This window comes from Equus asinus, chromosome 12 (genome assembly GCF_041296235.1).
Source record: "Equus asinus isolate D_3611 breed Donkey chromosome 12, EquAss-T2T_v2, whole genome shotgun sequence".
Taxonomy (NCBI): domain Eukaryota; kingdom Metazoa; phylum Chordata; class Mammalia; order Perissodactyla; family Equidae; genus Equus; species Equus asinus.
This window is the reverse complement of record NC_091801.1, coordinates 35,431,749-35,453,722: the sequence shown is the minus strand read 5'-3', so window position 1 is coordinate 35,453,722 and position 21,974 is coordinate 35,431,749. Positions and strand designations below refer to the sequence as shown.

Genomic DNA, 21,974 nt, shown 5'->3' with positions numbered 1-21,974 from the left:
GTGGCTACCCGGGGAAAGGGGGGGTGGGAGAGGGCACAAAGGGTGAAGTGGTGCACCTACAACATGACTGACAATAATGTACAAGTGAAATTTCACAAGGTTGTAAACTATCATAATCTCAATAAAAAGTTAAAAATAAATAAATAAATAAATGAAAAAAAAAATGTTACTCCTCCTTATATACTTCCCATAGCACTTGTTGCCATATATCAAGAAAGAAAGAGGGGCCAGCCCCGGGCCAAGTGGTGAAGTTTGCACACTCTTCTTTGGCGGCCCAGGATTTCACCGGTTCAGATCCTGGGCATGGACATGGGACCACTCATCAAGCCAAGATGAGGCAGCACCCCACATAGCACAACCAGAAGGACCTACAACTATAATATACAACAACGTACTAGGGGCTTTGGGGAGAAGAAGGAAAAAAAACCACAAAAAAGAAGACTGGCAACAGATGTTGGCTCAGGTGCCAATCTCTAAAAAGAAAAGAAAGAACGAAGAATAAAAAAGGTAAGTAAAGCAATTCAGAGCAGAACGGCTGAGACTCTACTGGAAAACAATGCAGTGTAATGAAACAAGCAGGCACTCTGGAAGGAGGCAACTTGGCTCTAAGATTTGGGTGAGTCTCAGCTTCTAAGTATCATTTGTAAGCTAGAGAAATTAAGAATATCTACCTCACAGAAGAGTTCTGGTAAAAATTAAATAAGACAAAGTGTATATTAAGGAACTTTGTATGGTATGAAGCACTCTACAAATGTTAGTTACTCCTACTACTGAGAGAGTTTTCTAGAATATTAACATTCCAATCAAGAAAGACTAGAAGTCAAAAGAGAAGGAAATCAAAATCTGTTAAAAAAAAAAAAAGACTGATAATCACTAAAAATATTTTACATATTAGAGCTAGTTACAATTTATAAAATAACTTCTTATAAATTACCTCAGATTCAATATGTATTCTTCAACCACTCTTAGCATCCAAGAACTAGCAGCAGATTTAGGACGAGCAGAGAAAACTTACCTTGAGATGTGGCCCTTGTTGAAAGCATAAGTCTGAGAAAGAACTACTTAAGTTATGATTACTAGTTCCATAGAAAATTATAAGGAAACCTGGGAAAGGCAGGTCAGGAGAGAATGGGAGGCACCAGAGAGGCAAACTTTTCAGACTGTTGTCCAAGAGAACACATGAACTACAAGAAATGTGAACCTTACCCACTGGGAGAATGCTTTAAAGTTGTTTTTTTCAAGTGTTCTGAAATCTCCCCACAATTCAAAAAATACAATTTATTCTGTCTTTTTATAAAAGGCATTATTCTACGTGCAAAAAGTTACCAAAATAGTTTCTGACAAGGGCCTTAGCTTACTAAATCAAAACAAAAGAACAGCCCACTTCATTTCTAACACAATCAAGCAGAAATAGGTAAACTCCCCAATGACCAAGGCAGAAATAAAATAAAAACCCAAGTTTAACTGACACCATAAGTTAAAGTAGACATTGGTATATAATGAAGTATGTTTTTTCCTCCTTACCTTAATATCAAGAGAATAAGGTGTGATCTTCTGGCCAATTTTTTCTAAGAAAATATATAAAAATTTTAGGATTTCTTCTCTACAATCACGAAACTATAAAAAAAGAAATAGACATCATAGTAAATATAGGTACAAGAGTCATGCCAACATAAAGGAATATACGAGAAAAGCAAAATGAAAATTTTCAACTTACTTCATCAATACTAAGTGATTTCCGAACAAATACAAGTAAACCAAAATCTTTGGAAAAAACCAAGGAAGTCTGTAACGCTGGACAAAGAAAAAAAAAAGTAAGGTGAGAACTGCCAAGAAGCACTCCATAACCCACCATAAAGGGATTGCATGTTTCTCATTTCACCCTTAAAAGTGATAAAACACTAACTTAAGGCTGCTGTATTTAGACAAGGAAAACAGAAAACTCCAAATGATTTCCCACAGTGATGTAGTAGGGAGGATAATGGCCCCAAAGATGCCCAAACTCTAATCCCTGATGTGACACTTCTGAATACACTAACTTTACATGGCAAACGGAAATTAAGGTTGCAAATGGAATTAAGGTTGCCAATCAGTTGACTTTAAAATGAGATTATCCCGGATTACCCCTCGGGCCCAATGTAATCACATGGGCCCTTACAAGTGGAGGAGGGAGGAATAAGAGAGATGGGAAGACAGCAGAGCAGGAGAGATTCCAAGCATGAGTTACTGGACTCACTGTTGCTAGCTTTGAACATGGAGGAAGGGAGCCTTGATCATGATCAAACAAATGTGGGTGGCTTCTAGAAGCAAAGAATTTCAGTGAGGAAAAAGGAAACTCAGTCCTGTAACTGAAGGAACTGAATTCTGCTGACAACATGAATGAAAAAGGAAATGAAGTCTCCCCCAGAGCATTCTGAAAGGAAAGCAGCCCTGCCTGATACCTGGGTTTCAGCTTGGTGAAACCTTGTGTTGGGCTTCTCACTACAGAATTTTAAGATTAACAACTTGGGGTTTTTTTTGTTTTTTTGAGGAAGATGAGCCCTGAGCTAACTACTGCCAGTCCTCCTCTTTTTGCTGATGAAGACTGGCCCTGAGCTAACATCCGTGCCCATCTTCCTCCACTGTATATGTGGGATGCCTGCCACAGCATGGCTCGACAAGCAGTGCATAGGTCTGCACCCTGGGATCTGAACTGGCAAACCCTGGGCACCTAAGCAGAACCTCCAAACTTAACTGCTGTGCCACCAGGCTGGCCCCCTTGTATTGTTTTAAACCACTAAACTGTAGTTTTGGTTACACCAGCAACAGAAAACTAATACACTCCTCCATAATCTCTCAAATGAAAAAACATATTTTGAAAACTCAGAGTAAACATGCCACTGCTTTATAAACAAATTATTAAAGGGACAAAAAGGAACTCTAATTTAGAAACTCTGAGACTAGAAAGCATTTACATCATGTTGTTAGTTTCTTCATCTTTTTCCCCATTAACACATCCTGGACAACATATAGGTAATATATAGCATCTTGCTTAAGGTGTTTACATTACTTCTCCACTATATTTAGCAGTGACCACTTAGAAAGAAAATCGCGCCTATCCTTTTTAATTACGAGAAGACACAATGGAGAAGGTCCACATATTTGTCTTTTACAGAAAAAGGAATATCGGAGATCTCACACAATGATATATTTCAAAAGTGCTAAAAAGAGGCACGTTTACTACAAAGGGAAAAAAGTTCTCATTCAGGCATTACTAAAAAGTTAAAAGAACAGCATAACTTTCCAGTTAGAATTCTGAAATGCTTCTCAAGAGTAGGAACAGCAAAAACAAGGGTTTGGAAAACGTACTGGTGGGTTTAGGGGAGACTAAGGGGAAAGAAAATACTTTCCCCTTATTCTCTCTCCCCCATTTGTGTAGCAATGACTGCCCAACTTAAATCATTTTCACCAACTTTGGTCTCAAAAGTCTTCCTCTGCTGTTAGGAAAAAAGCAACACAACAAATCTCTTTTTATACACGTCCACAGAAATTCCGAGGACGCATAATCAAACGGCAGGACTTCAAACTACTGTTTCCTATCCCCAGGGCGGGAGGAACGCCGGGCCTTCTCCGGCACACGTGTGGAACCCCGAAGCGCGCGCGGCCGGCGGGGACCGTACGCACCCAGCACAGCGGGGCCGGTGCTCAGCATGCACTCCTGCCCCAGGCCCCGGATCAGATGGTAACCGGCCATCGCGGCGCTGCAGCGGTCCGCGGCGGACAAGGACTCCTGCAGCTGCATCAAAAAGCCCTGTAGGCCAGAGCCGGAGTGCGCCATGGCGCCCACCCACACACAGAGCCTGACGTCCGCACACCCAAGCCGGACCCGGAAACACCACTGCTCCAAAGGCGGGGCTAGCGATACGGGGGCGGGATTTCCGGGGCGGGGGAGGCAGGACCTTCCACGAGACCCTAGCGGGAGGGTGTTCCCTGTAGGAACAGCTGCTTAGACGAGAATTAAGATGTTGGCAGGTTTATGAATGTGTTGCGCCCGATACACTTAGCATGCATGCATCGAAACTTTGGGAGAAGCAGGAATCCAACAGTTTGACCTCCGGAAATAGACGGGGAGCATAGTTGGTGAATTGGAGTTGACTAAATACCAGAGGCAGAAAAAAACAAGCGAGGGTCTTGGGCAAGATCTACAAGTTTGTCCCTTGATAAAGAGTAAAAAATGCATTTGGAATGTTTCTAGAAATGAAAATGTTTAGGGATAAATAAGGATATTCCCCTTGGCCAACGCTTCAGTGAGGATCAACACCCCCGTGAACATGGTCTAGTTGGACTCCCCAGATTTCCCGCGAAACCGCGGTCCAGCAGGGGGTCAGACCACCTGACTGGAGGGGGATCCCGAGCGAGGACTGCCTCTGCCATTCGCCGGGCGCCCGAGCAGGCTGTTCAGCACGCCCCTGTCGGTGCGCAGTGGCGCCTCCTGGAGGCGGAGCCATGCGAGAGCACTGCTATGATTGGCGGGGCGCCGCCGAGGGCGGTGACGTCGGGCTGCCCGCGGGAAACCTTGGCCCGGCTGGTGCATTCCGGGAGCGCGAACCCCCCTAGTGCCCCTCGGATCTCCGCGCGGAGGCACCGCTGTCCCCGGTAATCGCGCCGGCGGGGTGGGCTCGGCCTCGAGCCTGGCAGGGGGTGCTCTTCTCGAGGCGGGGGCAGTCGGGCGGGCGTGCCGCGAGCCTGTCCTCCTTGTCGCGCAGGTACCCCGAGCAGCATGTCGTCCCCGGCGTCGACCCCGAGCCGGCGCGGTAGCCGGCGCGGGCGGGCCACTCCAGCGCAGATGCGTAAGTCCCCTCGCCAGTCAGCCCCAAATCCTGCTCTTCTCCCCCCACCCCCAGCTTCCGCATGTCTCTAGCCTTTTCCCGCCACTGCTGAGAGACCGTGGCCGTGCGGCAGGCCCTGCGGGTGTCCGGCCCTGCGGGTGTCCGGCCCGGGCGGTGCCTCCAAGTCCCGGAAGGAGGAGGAAGAGGAGATGTGTGGCTGCGAGCCCGCACTCGCGCTCTGCCAGCTCTAGTGTGCACAGACCTTCCTTGGGAGGCGGCAGCGCCGGATGCTCACGTCCACCCTTGCCAGGCTCTTCCTAAGTTTTGACTGGTTAAACACGTCAGTGCCCATGTGCCCCCGTTCTGTTTGGTTTGTATTTGTTCAGTAATGAATCAAACCGTCCCAAGAGACAGACAAATCTAGGAAGACCCAACATAAGCATTGATGGCTGTCTTTTCTGTTTTGTATGTCGCAAGCTCGAAGTGAGGATTCCAGGTCATCTCCGTCTCAGAGACGTCGAGGCGAGGATTCCACCTCTACAGGAGAACTGCAGCCGATGCCCACCTCCCCTGGAGCAGACCTGCAGAGCCCTGCAGCGCCGGACACACTGTTTTCTAGCCCTCCTCAGATGCATTCTTCAAGTGTGTTTCTGAACATCTACGTTATATGTGGTTAATATACCCACAATGCTTCAGCTCATTAGATTTGCTGGTTTGCTAAGGGTTAGCTAAAGTGACTCTGTGCATGAGCTAGTATGTTCACCAAAAGAGTGCAGAGATAGTACATGTTAGAGCTTAGTGAGCAAAAAAAGAAACTTTTGGTGGCTTTTTATAGAACGTTTAATAGTCCCCAGAATCTTCACCACAGGTACAATAAATTTTCAGTTTGCTATTGGTGTAGATGACTTAGATCAACAGATGACATACTGTAGGTTTAGGTTTTATATGCTACCAGAATTTGATTATAAATTTCAAAATTTTGTTTTTATAGCTATTCCTCTTGATTTTGATGTTAGTTCACCACTGACATATGGCACTCCCAGCTCTCGGGTAGAGGGAACCCCCAGAAGTGGTGTTAGGGGCACACCTGTGAGGCAGAGGCCTGACCTGGGGTCTGCTCGGAAGGGCCTGCAGGTGGATTTGCAGTCCGATGGGGTGAGTACACAGTACAGTCTTCTCATAGCATCATGTCAGGAACATAAAATGAGTCATTCCCCATTAACGTGGTTTTGTCATATTTTTCTGTGTAGCCAGCAATAGAAGATATAGTGGCAAGTGAGCAGTCTCTAGGCCAAAAACTTGTGATTTGGGGAACAGATGTAAATGTGGCAACATGCAAAGAAAATTTTCAGGTGAGCTATATGTGTTAAAATTCATATTCTTAGGGCTCTGAAGATCCTGGGAAAAAGTATTTATAACCTATATGTATGTAGCCATAATACTTAGGGATAGGTTTCTAGGTGTCTTAGAGTTATGGATGTTTTTCTAGTTTTTAAGAAGAAAAAAACACTATGTCTCCAAATAGTGACATACTCAAAATTTTTGGTATTTTGAATAGTTATTTATTCCTAAATGCATTATGCTTAATGTTTTTCTCTCCACATCAAGAGATTTCTTCAGCGTTTTATTGACCCTCTGGCTAAAGAAGAAGAAAGTGTTGGCATAGATATTACTGAACCTCTGTACATGCAACGACTTGGGGAGGTAATCAAACATTCATATGCATTCAGATTATACATGGTAAAACAAAATTAGAGTATGACTTGTTTGTTTTATCTTACAGATTAATGTTATTGGGGAGCCATTTTTAAATGTTAATTGTGAACACATAAAATCATTTGACAAAAATCTGTACAGACAGCTCATCTGTTACCCACAGGTAAGAATTTAGCTTTAACCATGATGAATTATGGTAAACATCTAGAACATCAGGAGAGTTTCTAAAGAGCAAAATTTCCTTGGTGGTGATGGAATATGCCTCCACAGCACAGGAACTTCTTTGGAAAACCATGTTTCATCTCCTTGAAGATGAACATTTTTTCACACTAACATTTCTGAAATTGGGGTGTGTATTACTGTGAATGGCATGTCATAGTTTAATAGGCACTGTTTCTTAATAGTATACAAAGTACTGATGAGTCTTACAATTGATAACTTCTTGAGTTTGGTGAATTGAATTATCTTAAGTGGAAATATTTTATAAATGTATTGAAGAGTTCTGCCATCTCTAACAATATATTAACTGTATTGTAGCCTTTTTCTTCTAGGCTTAAGGGCAGGTATTATTAATGACGTATCAGCTATATTGATTCTAGCTATAGGCTTTGAAGGCAAACAGACTTGGTTTTAAATCTTGATTTTGCTGCTTAATAGCTGTGTAATCTTGGTCAAGTTCCTTAGCCCCCAAGGCTGTTTCCTCATCTGCAAAATGGGGAACAAATGTTAACAAATTTGAATAAGATAATTATGCTTTTTGTTTTCCTTTTGCTGTGGAAGATTCACCCTGAGCTAACATATGCACCAGTCTTCCTCTATTTTGTATGTGGGTTGCTGCCACAGCATGACTGCCGATGGGTGGTATAGGTCCACGCCCAGGAACCAAACCCTGGGCCACCAAAGCAGAGCACGTGAAATTTAACCACTAGGCCACAGGGCCGGTCCCAGATAATTATGATTTAATTTATTTTGGTATCATTTTATCGTGGAGAAAATGTAAGACATGAAGGTGTGAGCTCAAGATCCTTTCTGTTACTAATTAAAAGCCTAAAATATGCCAGTAATCGCAAAGGCACTTACATATATAATCACATTTAACCAATGAGAACATACAGCGGTAAGATAGTTCACTCTGCCCAGGGTTTGTAAATGCGTGTGTGTGATTATATACGGTAAATGATTTTGGAATATGCTATGTGTTTTTGCTTTTGTACTTTGGTACCTGAGCTAACATCTGTTGCCAATCTTCTTCTCCCCAAAGCCCCTCAGTACATAGTTGTATATTCTAGTTGTAGGTCCTTCTGGTTGTGCTATGTGGGAAACCACCTCACCATGGCCTGATGAGCAGTGCCACGTCCATGCCCAGGATCTGAACCAGCAAACTTAACCACTAGGCCACGGAGCCAGCCCCAGAAATGCTTTATTTCTTATATGTAACCCTAAGATAGAAATACAAACACAGCTTGCATCCTTGTATTAATTTTTACAGGAGGTTATTCCAACTTTTGACATGGCTGTCAACGAGATCTTCTTTGATCATTACCCTGACTCAATTTTAGAACATCAGATTCAAGTAAGACCATTCAACGCACTGAAGACTAAGAATATGAGAAACCTGAACCCAGAAGGTGATATTTTTAATAGCAGAAAAATACTTTACATGGAAATAAACAAAACGTTATTTCATCAAGGAGCTTTAAAAGCATTGGTGGTCATAGTGGTGATGATGGATTATAAGTCGACAAAATAATAGCAGATTCATTTACTCTATATGCTTATGAACCCAGCATACCTTTTTTTAACCTAAGTGAAATTGCGTAAAGGATGTTGTAACTATTGAAAACTATCTTAAGTTGAACTTACCCAAATATAATAATTTTACCATAATTTTATTAGGTAGGCATTTTCTCAGAATCACTGTAGGAAATAAATACAAAATATGATTCCTGCTCTGGAGCATAAGAAAGAAATCTAGTTTGGAAAGTAAATAAAAGAAAAGGTGGAATAATAGAAGAACAGTGCAGGAGATGTCTCAGCTGAGGGAGAGAAGAGAGCCCTGGCTAAGTGAGAAGAGTCCGTGTGGAAGGGAAATTTGGATTACAGTAAGGGTTTAGAAAGCAGACGTGAAGGAATTCACGCTAAACAGAGGAAAGAAGAGATATGGGCAGAAGTGAAACAGCAATCTGTGGACAATAAGTAATGGCTGAAACAGGGTGTTTGGGAGGGAATATTTTTGCATGGGGGTTGGAAAGTCTAGGCCCTGAAGAGCTTTGAATTCTAACTTAATCTAGGTTTTATTCTGAAGTCAATAGGGAGCCATTGATACTTTTTGAGGAGAAAGATTTTGCTGCTCTTGAGAAGTATGTCTAGTGTGCAAGGTATGTCAAAGTTCAGTTAGGAGACTTCAGCAGTAGCTCAAATATGGAGCAGCAGTGTCCTGAGCTGGACAGTGGTCGTAAGAGTGAGACACAGGACAAACGTGATGTTTGCCGTATACAAAGATTGAGGTGTAAAAGCTATTGAGAATTGATAGAAAAGTGGAGCCAAACAGGAGGCAGATGAGAAGGGAGGTGGTAGTGGCCTATTGGACAGGAGGCCCTGAGGAAGAAAGGGTCAGAGGTGCATGGAGGTTGAGAAGAAGACAGACTGGACACAGGAATGACATCCTAGGCCAGACCTGAGGGTTCCCAATGAGATGTTCATGACCCACCTGTGGCCCCAGTAATCCCCAGGTGCCTCTGCACTGCTGGGTAAGATTTTCCTGGGCTTAATGGCAGGAGTTCAGCCCGGGAAGTGACTACATCTGGCTGGGCTGTGGGCAGTGGCTAATGGACAAGCCGACCTCTCTCTCCCCTTGCAGACATCGACCAACTTATCGCCATCAGTGGCATGGTAATCAGGACATCCCAGCTGATTCCAGAGATGCAGGAGGCCTTCTTTCAGTGCCAGGTGTGCGCCCACACAGTGCGGGTGGAGATGGACCGTGGCCGCATTGCTGAGCCCTGTGTGTGCGAGCGCTGCCACACCACCCACAGCATGGCGCTAATCCACAATCGCTCTGTGTTCTCTGACAAGCAAATGGTACGTGGCCTCCTGGGGACGCTGGGCAGCTTCCCTATGGCATATTTTGCCTTTGTTCTGCCTCTCTGGAGCCTCAGAAAGCCAAATTTAACTTGTCCACTCTTGAGGTCCTAAAACCTTGCTTCCTGAATGGCATCCAACTACTCCATTCCTTCTCTGACAGTATAGGTTTTGTCAAAGAATTGCAGGCTGATACTTGGAGTACTCTGAGTCTTCAGCTTTGGGATGTCAGTATCCTTGTTTTGTTGCTGTAAGTACCAGGTCATTATTTGTAGTCTACATTGTCATGGCCTATAATATTTTGTAAGAGAAGGAATGCATTCTTCTACAATAAACATCTTAAGTTTAATGTCATTTGTAAGTTAACAGATCAAATTAGCCTACTATGACTTACTAAATCAAATTTAACATGAGATGCTTCGTTGGGAGATATTTAAAATCATATAAATTTAGTATGTCAGAAAGAGTATATAAAACATTTGAGATTAGTAAAAATTATTTGGCTAAGTTCTGTCCTTTTGCAACTGTTCTATTGGTAATGAATGGGTTGAGAAATTTTTCCAAAGGTTTTCTCACAAATTTTATTATGTAGGAAGTTTTGCCTTGTATCTCTTTAACCATGAAAATTTTAAGCTGAACTTATTAAAATGCTGTAGAATAAGTGAAGAAAGGCAGAAATTTATTTACTATGATGTAGTGTTATAAAAGTATGCACAAGGACTTAATTTTTTTTATTTTCTGACAATGTTTAAGCAGGTTTTTTAATGTTAAGTAGACAAAATGTGTTCTAAATACTACAAAAGGTAATTCTCTTACTGGGTGTCAATTAAAAAAAATACTACCACATGTGAAGAAAGAGTTCAAGTTTATTGTTAATCAAAGAATTGAAAAGTAAATTAAGGTATAAGTTTTCATGTAACATTGGTGTAAATTATTGCAGTAAGTGTACCTCAGTGCACGCCAGCATGGTGCTGAGAACTGGAGATACAAAGGTGGAGCCCTGTTCCCAAGGACCTTGTAGTGTAGTATTCTTAGAATGTTTCAAAGACTCCCAAACTGACTTGGAATAAAACCTAGTGTCTTAGAGTAGCCTCCAAGCCTACATGGCTTGGCATCACCCACAACACACCTTTGTACCTACGGAACTTGCTGACGTTGTCTCCACCATTCCCTTTTTTCTTGGCTCCTCAGTCAAGCACAAGCCTGCCTCAGGACCTTTGTACTTGCTCTTCTTTCCATTGAGAACACATGGCTTCTTCCCTAATATCCTTAGACCTCTGCCCAGAGGTCACGTGATTTGAGAAAGGCCTTCACTAACCTTGTTTTGCAAAATGTGTCTCCTCCATCCCCACCGTCTGTGCTCCTTACCCTGTTTTTTCTTCTGTCCATTGCATTTGTAACTGTCCGATCTGTTATGTGCTTACTTGTGTGTTCATGTATTGTTTGTCCCCACTCCACTGGGTGAGGGGAAAGACTTCATTGACTGCAGAATCTGCAACAGAACAATGTCTGGCATGTAGCAGATGCTCAGCAGATACTTGTTAGATGAGTTGATATAATTAGGTAATAGGTAAGTATTTGTGAAGTGCACAGTGACTAGAAGAGATGCACAGAACTGCTTAACCATGAACCTTAAAAGTGGCTACTCAACTGAAGAAATCTGCTAGAAATAGCTTCTAAAGAAAATCTTTAGAAATGTACACAAACATTTATGCAAAGAGGTATCCACTAAAACCTTAAAATGGCACAGAAACAGTCACCTAAATCGCCGCCCCCTCTCCCAAAGAGAGGAGTGCTTAAATAAACAATATCCTCACAAAATGTGTGTTTGTTTTACATTAAACAAACTTTAATATGTGTGTACTTTTTTCCCCCCTGAGGAAGATTAGCCCTGAGCTAACATCTATGCCAGTCTTCCTCTACTTTGTATGTGAGTTGACACCACACCATGGCTGATGAGTGGTGTAGATCCATGCCCAGGATCCAAACCCGCAAACCCAGGCCACTGAAGCAGAGCACACTGAACTTAACCGCAGCACCACTGGGCTGGCCCCCTAACTGTGCTTTTTTAAAAACTTAACGATGCAGAGTAAAACAAAGAATGATGTTTTAAAAAGAAGATGCCAGGCATCAAAAATAGTTACCTCTAAGTTGTACAAAGACTCACATGTTTTGTCTCCATTATGCTTTCTTTGTTTCCTGAGTTTTCTATTTTCACTGCTCTTCTTTCAGATCAAACTTCAAGAGTCTCCTGAAGATATGCCTGCAGGGCAGACGCCTCACACTGTCATCCTCTTTGCTCACAATGACCTTGTTGACAAGGTTCAACCTGGGGACAGAGTGAATGTTACAGGTAAGAATGTAGGTTGTACTAACAAGATGAGAAGTCTGTTTTCCTTCCATGACACTTTTTAGTCACTCTTCTGACTTGGTCATGAATTCACTGGTCTGGGGCTTGGTCCTGCCTCCACCTGTCATTCAGGTCTTCACAAGATGAGATGTGTGCTTTAACCTAGCAGGATGGGACCTTTCAATGCCTTGTCTTTGCTGTCACTTGCTTCTTGCCATCTCAGGTGTCCCAGAGCCGTGTGTTTATCTGTCTTGTTAGTATTGGTGTCTTGAAAAAACAGCTCCAGACAGGGCTGGTTTTGGTAAGATCTGAGCTATGCCATCAGCTCCAGGAAGCATCACTCTCCAACTCTACAGTTTTAAGTAATTTTCTACTTATTTCCCAAATGCACAGCCAAGGTTTAAAATTTATTTATTTCAGAGAAGAATGGGTCAGAGTCCCTTATTTCCATGTTAGGAGTTGTATTAGGGTATTTTTAGAGCCGAGGACACTGAGATTCAGAAAAGTGTACGTCACTGTAGCTAAGATTCTGCTTTAAATTGTGGTGCCAGGACTCCATTCCTCTTCCTGCCAAAGAAGTGCTCTTTCTGCTGCACCACATGAATATGCCAGTCTGCCTTTCGATGCTTCAGAGCAGCGTGGCCACCTGGTCTCTCAAGGCGGGTGTCTTTGTGTTTCTGTTTGTGGCAGGCATAGTTCATTATTGAGGGCAGTCTGGGAATTGAGTCCAGGAGGTGGCTGAAGCTCCTGAGGCAGTCTATCTGTTCTGCTCAGGGAGTCAGGACTCTCATCCTGTGTCTACCCCAGGATGAAGTCCAGCAGTTGTCACTAGCAATCTTAAGTTATAAAAGTAAGTGTAGTAGTTAAAAATTTGAAAGAATGTATCATCTCTAGTGAAGAGATGTGCATTCCCAGTTCTGCCACCTTACTGTTCTGAAACCCTGGATAAAGTATCTAATCCACTATTTTCATTTCCTCAACTGCAAAGTGGAATTAATGGGATGGTACATGTGAAAGTATTTGGGGGGGGAGCCATTGTGGAAAACACCTTCAGATGTAAAATAAGTATTATCAGTGCTGTTCTGTGAAGATGAAGCATTGCAGGCACCAGTAAAGATAACTAAGCCACTCTAATCATGGTAAACATGATCATCCATCCCTGATCTTCTTAGCATGTGGAATAGTGTGTGTTCTAAGAATGTTATATATAAACTGGTTTTTATGTTTTAGAAAAGAATTACATTGACCTGTTAAATAAACAAAAGGACAGGTGACCTGTGGTGGCATGTTGTGAAAGCTTTGAGAGAGAGATCGGATATTTTCTCCTCAGAAAGCAACATGAAACTGAATTGTCCTGGAGTTCAGGGGTTCTCGTTGGAAATTCAAAAAAGATAACCATCAGACTTATTAGTTTTGGAACTTTTTCTTCTTGGAGAATGAATGAGTTGGTATGATTGAAGGGTTGATTGTTCATCTACTTCTTTTAATGTTCTTAAATTAAATTCTTTAGAAAGGGGGTGAGGCACAACCAACCATTCACCTAGAAACACCTCCTGTTATTAACAAAGTATAGTCATTTTTTCTTCACCATATTTTCCCCTTTGACTCATTAGACTATCTTACTGTCTGTAAAATAATTTGTGAGCAATTTTAAAAGATTTGAGTTTTTAGGATTTCCTTTCTTTCAGGTTTTTGGTATAGGATTTTAGTATTCCAGTGAAATAATTAGTGAGCAGATTTTGTACACTTAGCTTAAGGGAATTGAAAGTACTATTTCAAAATATGGGTCGTCGAACACAGCCAGGAGCCAGGCATTGTGCTGGAAGCAAAGTACTTTATGTGCAGTGTGGAAATGCTCATATAGGTGTCCAGGCTTGCAGCGCTAACAAGTGGTCACAGATGGACACATTTTTAGGTTTGCCATTTTCAGAAACCTGTGTTCTTTCCAACTTGCCCTGCCCGCTTCAGCATCGAGGTTTGCAATACATGCCTTGAGTCCTAGGCTCTGGGAGGGCCAAGAAGGCAGTGTGCCTGGAAGCTCCCCTCCTCCGTTGCCAGCCCTCAGCTCTCCTCAGTGCTACCTGTTGTCTGCACTGGTTTACTGAGCCCGTTACTGGAAGGTAAAAGCATGTCTCACGGTTGTCCTCAGGCATCTATCGAGCTGTTCCTATTCGAGTCAATCCAAGAGTGAGTAATGTGAAGTCTGTCTACAAAACCCACATTGATGTCATTCATTATCGGAAAACTGATGCAAAACGTCTGCATGGCCTTGATGAAGAAGCAGAACAGAAACTTTTTTCAGAGAAGCGTGTGGAATTGCTTAAGGAACTTTCCAAAAAACCAGACATTTATGAGAGGCTTGCTTCAGCCTTGGCTCCAAGCATTTATGAACATGAAGATATAAAGAAGGTAATGCTGGAATTTTAACTTGTGGTTGGGATTTATAGTTCTTTGGGATTAAATAGTATAAACATCGATTCAATCCCCCAACCCCCCCGACCCCCAAAGGATAGGAGCTGAGCTGTTGCCTGTCTGGCAAAGCATGGTACCTACGACCTGACTTGGTTAGTTCTTGAGAAGAATTAAAGCATCATTGTCTTATTTCTTCATCTCTAAACCAAACTTACATGTCTCTAAATGTAAGAAAAGCCACAGAGGGTCAGAATAGGGATTTACATGGCCATCATTCTGGCATCATGGTGTGTGGTTATGTGTAAATTGGTTAGTGATAACTTAAAGCATTGTCACATACATTTTTTATACCTTCCTTTAATTTCTTAATTGTAATTCTTCATCCAAGGGGTTGAAAAACACCTCTAATGTTTAAACTTTATCGCAGTTACTACTCTCTAGTGAATGAAAGTTTAGGCATGTTTGTTTGTTTAGGGAATCTTGCTTCAGCTCTTTGGAGGAACAAGGAAAGATTTTAGTCACACAGGAAGGGGCAAATTTCGCGCTGAGATCAACATCCTGCTGTGCGGTGACCCTGGGACCAGTAAGTCCCAGCTGCTGCAGTACGTGTACAACCTGGTCCCCAGGGGCCAGTACACATCCGGGAAGGGCTCCAGTGCAGTCGGCCTCACTGCGTATGTCATGAAAGACCCTGAGACGAGGCAGCTTGTCCTGCAGACTGGTGCCCTTGTCCTCAGTGACAATGGCATCTGCTGTATTGATGAGTTTGACAAGATGAATGAAAGTACAAGATCAGTATTGCATGAAGTCATGGAACAGCAGACTCTTTCCATTGCAAAGGTGAGTCACATTCTCCATTTGTAAACACAGACTTGTTCAAAGTGTGTGGACACTTGAAATAAAGCATCTATGGAACTGTATAGTATAACCTTGGTTCTAACTTTGCAAAACTGGTAAATACTTTTCCTATTAAATTTCAGCTAAATCTCTGAGTATTTTTTACAGGATCCTCTTTCATCATTTTTGCTCTACTAACCCACTGACGTATGATTTTTGTAGAACTTGAGTTTGCCTAAATCTCATGCAAGGGGTTTAGTTTCTGAGAAAGATGCAGTTATTTATAGCATACATTTATCTAAAACTGGGTCCTTGGGCCAGCCTGGTGACACAGCAGTTAAGTTCGCATGCTCCACTTTAGTGGCCTGGGGTTCGCCAATTCAGATCCCAGGTACAGACCTACGCACCACTTATCAAGCCATGCTGTGGCAGATGTCCCACCTATAAAGTAGAAGAAGATGAGCACAGATGTTAGCTTAGGGCCACTGTTCCTAAGCAAAAAAAAAAAGGCTTGGCAGCAGATGTTAGCTCAGGGCTAATCTTCCTCAAAAAAAAAAATAATAAAGTGAAATAAAATGAATTTTAAAAAATTTTTTTAAAAATTAAAACTTATTCCTTGGCATGAATCTGGAGATAGGGTGTTCTCCCAAGTGGAACCACTGAATCACCTTTGCAAGGTGATGTGGCTCTTGGTGGCAGTGGAGACATGGCAGATGGCATGCCAGGGTAAGATGACTCACACAGTTTCTGCCAGTGTCAAGGTAAGGTTCCTAATGGCACTGTTTTCCCTGATAGGCTGGGATTATTTGTCAGCTCAATGCACGCACCTCTATCCTGGCAGCAGCAAATCCTATCGAGTCTCAATGGAATCCAAAAAAAACTACCATTGAAAATATCCAGCTTCCTCACACGTTACTATCAAGGTATGGAAACATTTTATAAAACAGGTGTTCTTACTTTGCTCATGTGTAGAACTTTCAGAGTGAGTTTAAGAAAAGGAAATAATAATATTCAACAGCTGCTGATTTCATAAAGTGTTCACTCTAATGGAAAAGTTTTTAAATTTGATTGGTCAAAGGTTTTCATGACAAGAACTGTGTATCTCTCCACTCAACTGTGGGTAGCACCTTAACATTTATTCATCTTTTCAAGCAATTAGGACATTTCACCTTGTCATCCTTTTCAGAAGCCTGTCGCTCACTACTCTTATCTCAGTCTTAAGGCCACTACAGAGGATCAACACAGTGCAAAGAACAGCTTCACACTGTAGATAAGGTTCTGAAAAATTAAATTTGTTAAAGCAGAGTCATATAACCCTCACTTTTTCTCAACCCACTACTCCAAATATTGATGGATTTTAAATTTTAATTACTTGACTTTTTTTTTACCAAATAGTTCTTTTTGCCCAAAACAGCTGAATGTATTTTCATTCAAATCTTCCCGTCTTCAAAATTATTATAACATTTACCTCCGGGGAATCTTACTTTGACTCACCTGTTTGGTGGCCGGCTGTTTCCTGGACAGACACAAGGGCTAGGAGAGCAGGCACCTGCTGAGGACAGAGCAGGGTGAACTGGATTGATCTGAGGCTCTTTAGGCAGCCTGGACAGAAGATAGTTCCTCTCCCTCAGCAGCCCTCACTAAACGCACGTTCACTGTACATGCCTAGGTGACTTCAGGACAATTTTTAAATTAGGTTTATAGGTTTGTTGGTGTCCCAACTAGGAAAACTATGTTTTCACATTTTCTCAGGTTCGATTTGATATTCCTCATGCTGGACCCTCAGGACGAAGCCTACGACAGACGTCTGGCTCACCACCTTGTTGCTCTGTACTACCAGAGCCAGGAGCAAGTGGAAGAGGTGTTCATGGACATGGCAGTGCTGAAGGACTATATTGCTTATGCTCACAGCACAGTCATGCCTCGCCTGAGCCAGGAAGCCAGTCAGGCTCTTATCGAGGTAACTCATGTTTAAAGCCTAAAAAAATATTTTGCTGAGCCTGTGGCCAAAAGCATTAGTGTAGCTAGCTGGTTATTGCCTTTAAAATATTAATTATTCTGTCAAGAATAATATGCTGTTTTCCTCCTGTGTTGCAAAGTTGACTTTTCCAAATGTAAAAAGCAGAAAAAGGTTAATTTATGTACGTTATACACACTGTTTTTATATTTAAACACTTGTAAGCGCAGTGAATTTAAGATCAGAACACCTAAGTTGAAATATAGGTGATGCTACGTAGTTTGTACTTTGTAACTCTGGACAAGTCATCCAATTTCTCTGAACTTCCATTTGCTTGTTTCTAAAAAATAAGATGAATAAGTAATTTATGAAATTTATGAAAAGGACACTTTTCAGTATCCTTTTACGTGGGCAGCAGTGCACAGTGCTATATATTAGGTTATTCAAATGTTGTGATATTAGGAAGGTTCCTCGTGCTCTGATGGGCTTTACATCCTTACTAAGCCCCTGAAAATGTTCAAATGAAAGTTACAAGTGATGTGTAATTTTCCATTTGTATCAAATTCTTGAGAGTTGTTCAAAAAGAAATAAAATTATGTCATCTAGGTAAGTTTAATATAGCTTACCTTTGTAACGTTATCCTAGTGAACCTTTGCTGCATGCCTCGTTAAATGAATCCTCAGCAGAAGTGTAAACCAGAATCGGTGCCTGAGCATCTCTTTCAGATGGACAGCCCAACCTTCCTTTTACCCAGCACACTGTGTCCTCTGAGTGCCAGGCCTCACACGTTCTTCTCTGCCCATTCTCATTCTCTGTTCTTCAAAGCCACATCACATAGCACCTTCCTGATGAGCTTCGAGGTCCAAGGTTAGATCTGACTTTTAATTCCCCTCCAGACCTGCACATGGCAGCCAGGCAGGAGTCCACTTTATGTAATGGAATCCTAACTGTTCAATTCAAAGTTCAGCCACAAAACTAAGGTTATTGTTACTGAGGAGTTTTGATTTTTTTTCCTATGTGTGTACACTAGGCTTATGTAGACATGAGGAAGATTGGTAGTAGCCGAGGAATGGTTTCCGCATACCCTCGGCAGCTGGAATCGTTAATTCGTTTAGCAGAAGCCCACGCAAAAGTACGGTTTTCAAAGAAAGTCGAAGCAATTGATGTCGAAGAAGCCAAACGCCTCCATCGGGAGGCTCTAAAGCAGTCTGCAACTGATCCCCGGACTGGAATTGTGGACATATCTATTCTTACTACAGGTTTGTTATTTGCATTGAACATAAAAGCACATGAAATTTAATATATAAGTGATTGATATTTCACATTTAAGCTAACAATTAAATCATTTGAAGCAGATTTAGATTGTTGCCCCTTTGAGAATCTAATAAAAGTTGTGAGAAAAATATACACTAACTTCTCCTGAGGAAAATAAACACTACTGCACACAGTTTTATATGTAATTTCAAAGGAATTCTGTCTCCTCTTCTGCTGTCTCAGCACTCGTGTTAGCCCATTTTAAAGAAGTAATTCATTTCTTTTTATTTTTCTTTTTAAAGATTGGCACTTGAGCTAACAACTGTTGCCAATGTGTTTTTTTTTTCCCTGCTTTTTCTCCCCAAATCCCCCTGGTACATAGTTGTATATTTCAGTTGTAGGTCCTTCTAGTTGTGGCATGTGGGCCGCCGCCTCAACATAGCCTGATGAGTGGTGCCATGTCTGTGCCCGGGATCCCAACCAGCGAAACCCCCGGCTGCCAAAGCAGATCACGTGAACTTAACCACTTGGCCATGGTGCCAGCCCCAAAACTCATGATTTTGAATGTATTTTGGCATTCAGCCACTGTCCCCTAATCTTTTTTGGGAACACTACTAAAGAAATATTTATGGAAACTTGAAATATTTCACTTCCTTATAGCAGAAATATATTCATTAATTTCTTTTAAATCAGGAATGAGTGCCACCACTCGTAAACGGAAAGAAGAGTTAGCTGAAGCACTGAAAAAACTTATTTTATCCAAAGGCAAAATACCAGCTCTAAAATACCAGCAGCTTTTTGAAGATATTCGAGGACAGTCTGACATAGTAAGTGTTTATATGTATTTTTTGTTTGACTTTTTCTTTTTTTTTCTTTTTTTCCCTTAATCCTGCTTTCAAGTTTTTTTATTTTTCCTTCATTTATTGTTTAATAATATTTAAGTAATAAATATAGGTAAAGATAAAGAAGAAATGAAAGATCACTCATAAATCCATCATCAAGAAGTAATCATGATTAAAATTTCATTGTATTCCTTTCATGGTTTTTCTATGTGTATATGTACATGTGGACTTTTCTTTGAAAAATAAACATAGTCAATTATAGTTGCACTGTTTTGTAACTTGCTGTTTCTTTTTAATTAACAATATACTATTAACATCATCTTTGGTGGTAAACAGACTTCATAACATTAGTCATAATTGTTGGGTAACATTTTATTATAGCATGCATATTCCATCATTTACTTAACCACTTGTTGGACATGTAGGATGTTTGCAGTTTTTTGTTATTGTAAATAGTGTTATAATCACACATCTTAATTTAGCAGCTATCAAATTGATTATATAAATTTGTTTGGGGGATGAAATACTCAGGTGCCCTTTTGTGACTAAGTAAAGTTGAGTTGTTCGGTGGAAAGAACTCTGCAGGCCAAATCCAGCCCTTCACCTACTTCATAACGCCCCTTCACTTAGATATCATCTATGGCTACACTGGCACCGGGGGGCAAAGCTGAGTAGTTGCAACAGACCATACAGGTGCCAAGTCTGTGATATTTGCCATCTGGCTCTTCACAGGATATGTTTGCCACTCCTGAGTTAGAGCATAAGAAATGTATACAACCACCAGAAAGGAAAAGACTATGGTGGTTTTTTAACATTGAAGTCATTGTATCTTTTAAGAGGTAAGGGAGTACTTGTTGTATAAAGTATTTGTTTCCTCCTCTTCCCCAAAGGCGATTACCAAAGATATGTTTGAAGAAGCACTGCGTGCCTTGGCTGACGATGACTTCTTGACAGTAACTGGAAAAACCGTTCGCTTGCTCTGAAGCTCTTGTGAGCAGTGCTGTGGGTATGCAGGCCAATCAGCTGCCACCATGGAAATAGACTCTTAAAGTCATTATTTGACTCCATAAAAATTTTCTAACCTAGGTTCAATTTTCGTAGTAAAGTGTGTAATTTTCATTTTTTTTAACGTTTTAAGTAAAAATACCTTGCCAATTTACAAACATACAGTAGAGATTATTTTCTTGAAGTGCCATTCTGTATATGCAGATAGCAGGATGTGGGTCTTTTTTGAAGATGGCAGTCTAGGTCGTGGTTTTTGTGCTAGACTTTCTAATGACAATCACCCTTATGCTTGAGGTTTTTGTAATATGAGATAGGACTTAGCCAGGGCATATCATTCCATGTGAAGTAATGAAGGACCAGACCGTTTGTCCCTGTTTCAACTCTCAAGTGTAATTCCTTCTAGAGGCTTATTCTCATGGTTTGCATAAGATGAAAAATGGGTGGTTGAAATGATTAGGCTAACTTCTACTCCTTTATCCTAATATGTAAAACTTTTTCCTAAATAAATGATAGAATAAGTAATACTTGGTTATCTGGCATTATTCTTCATTAAGAAAAAAGCTTTAATGAACACTACATTCATAGACATTTATGATGGTAAGTATAAATCATAAAAAAAAATTGTAATGGATTTCATTTTATTCAAAAATTACTTCAATCCTAGCAGTCATTATTCTTGAAAAACATCCATAGGCTGAAATCTTATATGGAAACACTACTGTAGTAAGTCTCTGAAACATTTAAGTCACTGTTTTAGTTTTTATAACTCAGAATCAACATTCATTAATAAAGAATCTGTAGAAAATGATATATCTAATTGAATTTTTAAATAGCATTAAGATGTTATGAAATGGGGGCCATCCCCATGGCTGAGTGGTTGAGCTTGCTCACTCTGCTTCGGTCGCCCAGGGTTTCACTGCTTCGGATCCTGGGCACAGACCTAGCACCACTCATCAAGCCATGCTGAGGCAGTGTCCCACATAGCACAACTAGAAGGACCTACAACTAAAATATACAACTATGTAGTGGGGGGCTTTGGGGAGATGAATATAAATTTAAAAAATAAAAAACAAAAAGATTGGCAACAGATGTTAGCACAGGTGCCAATCTTTATAAAAGAAAAAGAAAGTATGAAATATTTAGACCAAACTCTTTGATTTCATGAATCATCATTCTTATCTCAGCTTTCCTTGGCAGGTTTGGGGAACGCTTCCTATTTTGCAGGAGGCACTGGTTAGGTTTGGGCATTGACAAATAGAAATGGCAAGCAATAGGATATATTGGAGTATACGAGGAAGCCATTTGGTCTAAACCTAATTCGGCCTGACCTTGTTTTTCCAAAAGGGCCTGACCGTGGCCGTTGAGCATGCATTGTATATCTGCTTTAGATATTCCCTATGGCAAGAACAAAGGCCCTTGAGATAAAGGTGCAACTTCCCTCCCCCTCCCAATGTTGGCATTTCCTTAAAGATTAAGCATCTTTCCTTAGGCTAGGAACTGATTGCTGCAGTCACCTGTGACCACCCAGTCCAAGATAACAGACTTGCTTCCTGCTGTGCCGTGAACATAGCAGACCCACTACCTGCTGTGTCCATCAAACACTGTGCCTTGTGACTATTGTAAGAGGGACATTTCAATCATATGTGAAACATCCTCTTTGAGGGTATATAACCACCCTGTACACCCCCGCTTCTTTGGAGTGCTCTGTTCCT

General features: G+C 41.3%; 2 protein-coding genes across 2 annotated transcripts in view; one reads left to right on the top strand and one right to left on the bottom strand.

Annotated features, from left to right (window-relative positions):
• Positions 1–3,878, bottom strand: part of PRKDC (protein kinase, DNA-activated, catalytic subunit) — a 216,425-nt gene extending 212,547 nt beyond the window's left edge. Inside the window, exons 1-3 of the mRNA XM_044744138.2 lie at positions 3,664–3,878; positions 1,718–1,794; positions 1,525–1,617 (exon numbers count right to left, since the gene is read on the bottom strand). Coding sequence (XP_044600073.2) covers positions 1,525–1,617; positions 1,718–1,794; positions 3,664–3,817 — 324 coding nt within the window. The 5' untranslated portion in view covers positions 3,818–3,878. The remainder of the gene's footprint in view (positions 1–1,524; positions 1,618–1,717; positions 1,795–3,663) is intronic.
• Positions 3,879–4,506: 628 nt separating this feature from the next.
• Positions 4,507–20,784, top strand: MCM4 (minichromosome maintenance complex component 4). The gene is made up of 17 exons (XM_014844850.3): positions 4,507–4,635; positions 4,746–4,829; positions 5,286–5,450; positions 5,800–5,963; positions 6,059–6,160; positions 6,417–6,512; positions 6,592–6,687; positions 8,014–8,152; positions 9,385–9,605; positions 11,838–11,958; positions 14,105–14,364; positions 14,842–15,207; positions 16,000–16,127; positions 16,957–17,164; positions 18,192–18,420; positions 19,109–19,242; positions 20,148–20,784. Exons 2-17 carry the CDS (start codon positions 4,760–4,762, stop codon positions 20,238–20,240), a joined length of 2,592 nt encoding a protein of 863 aa, XP_014700336.1. The 5' UTR covers positions 4,507–4,635; positions 4,746–4,759; the 3' UTR covers positions 20,241–20,784.
• Positions 20,785–21,974: the final 1,190 nt, after the last annotated feature.

What these genes read in the sequence shown, in the direction of transcription:
- MCM4 (XM_014844850.3), top strand. Translation starts at nt 4,760, where the DNA reads ATGTCGTCCCCGGCGTCGACCCCGAGCCGGCGCGGTAGCCGGCGCGGG. An exon ending in GAGAAACCTGAACCCAGAAG is followed by an intron (nt 8,153 to 9,384) that starts GTGATATTTTTA and finishes CTCCCCTTGCAG; the next exon opens with ACATCGACCAACTTATCGCC. An exon ending in TTCGAGGACAGTCTGACATA is followed by an intron (nt 19,243 to 20,147) that starts GTAAGTGTTTAT and finishes TCTTCCCCAAAG; the next exon opens with GCGATTACCAAAGATATGTT.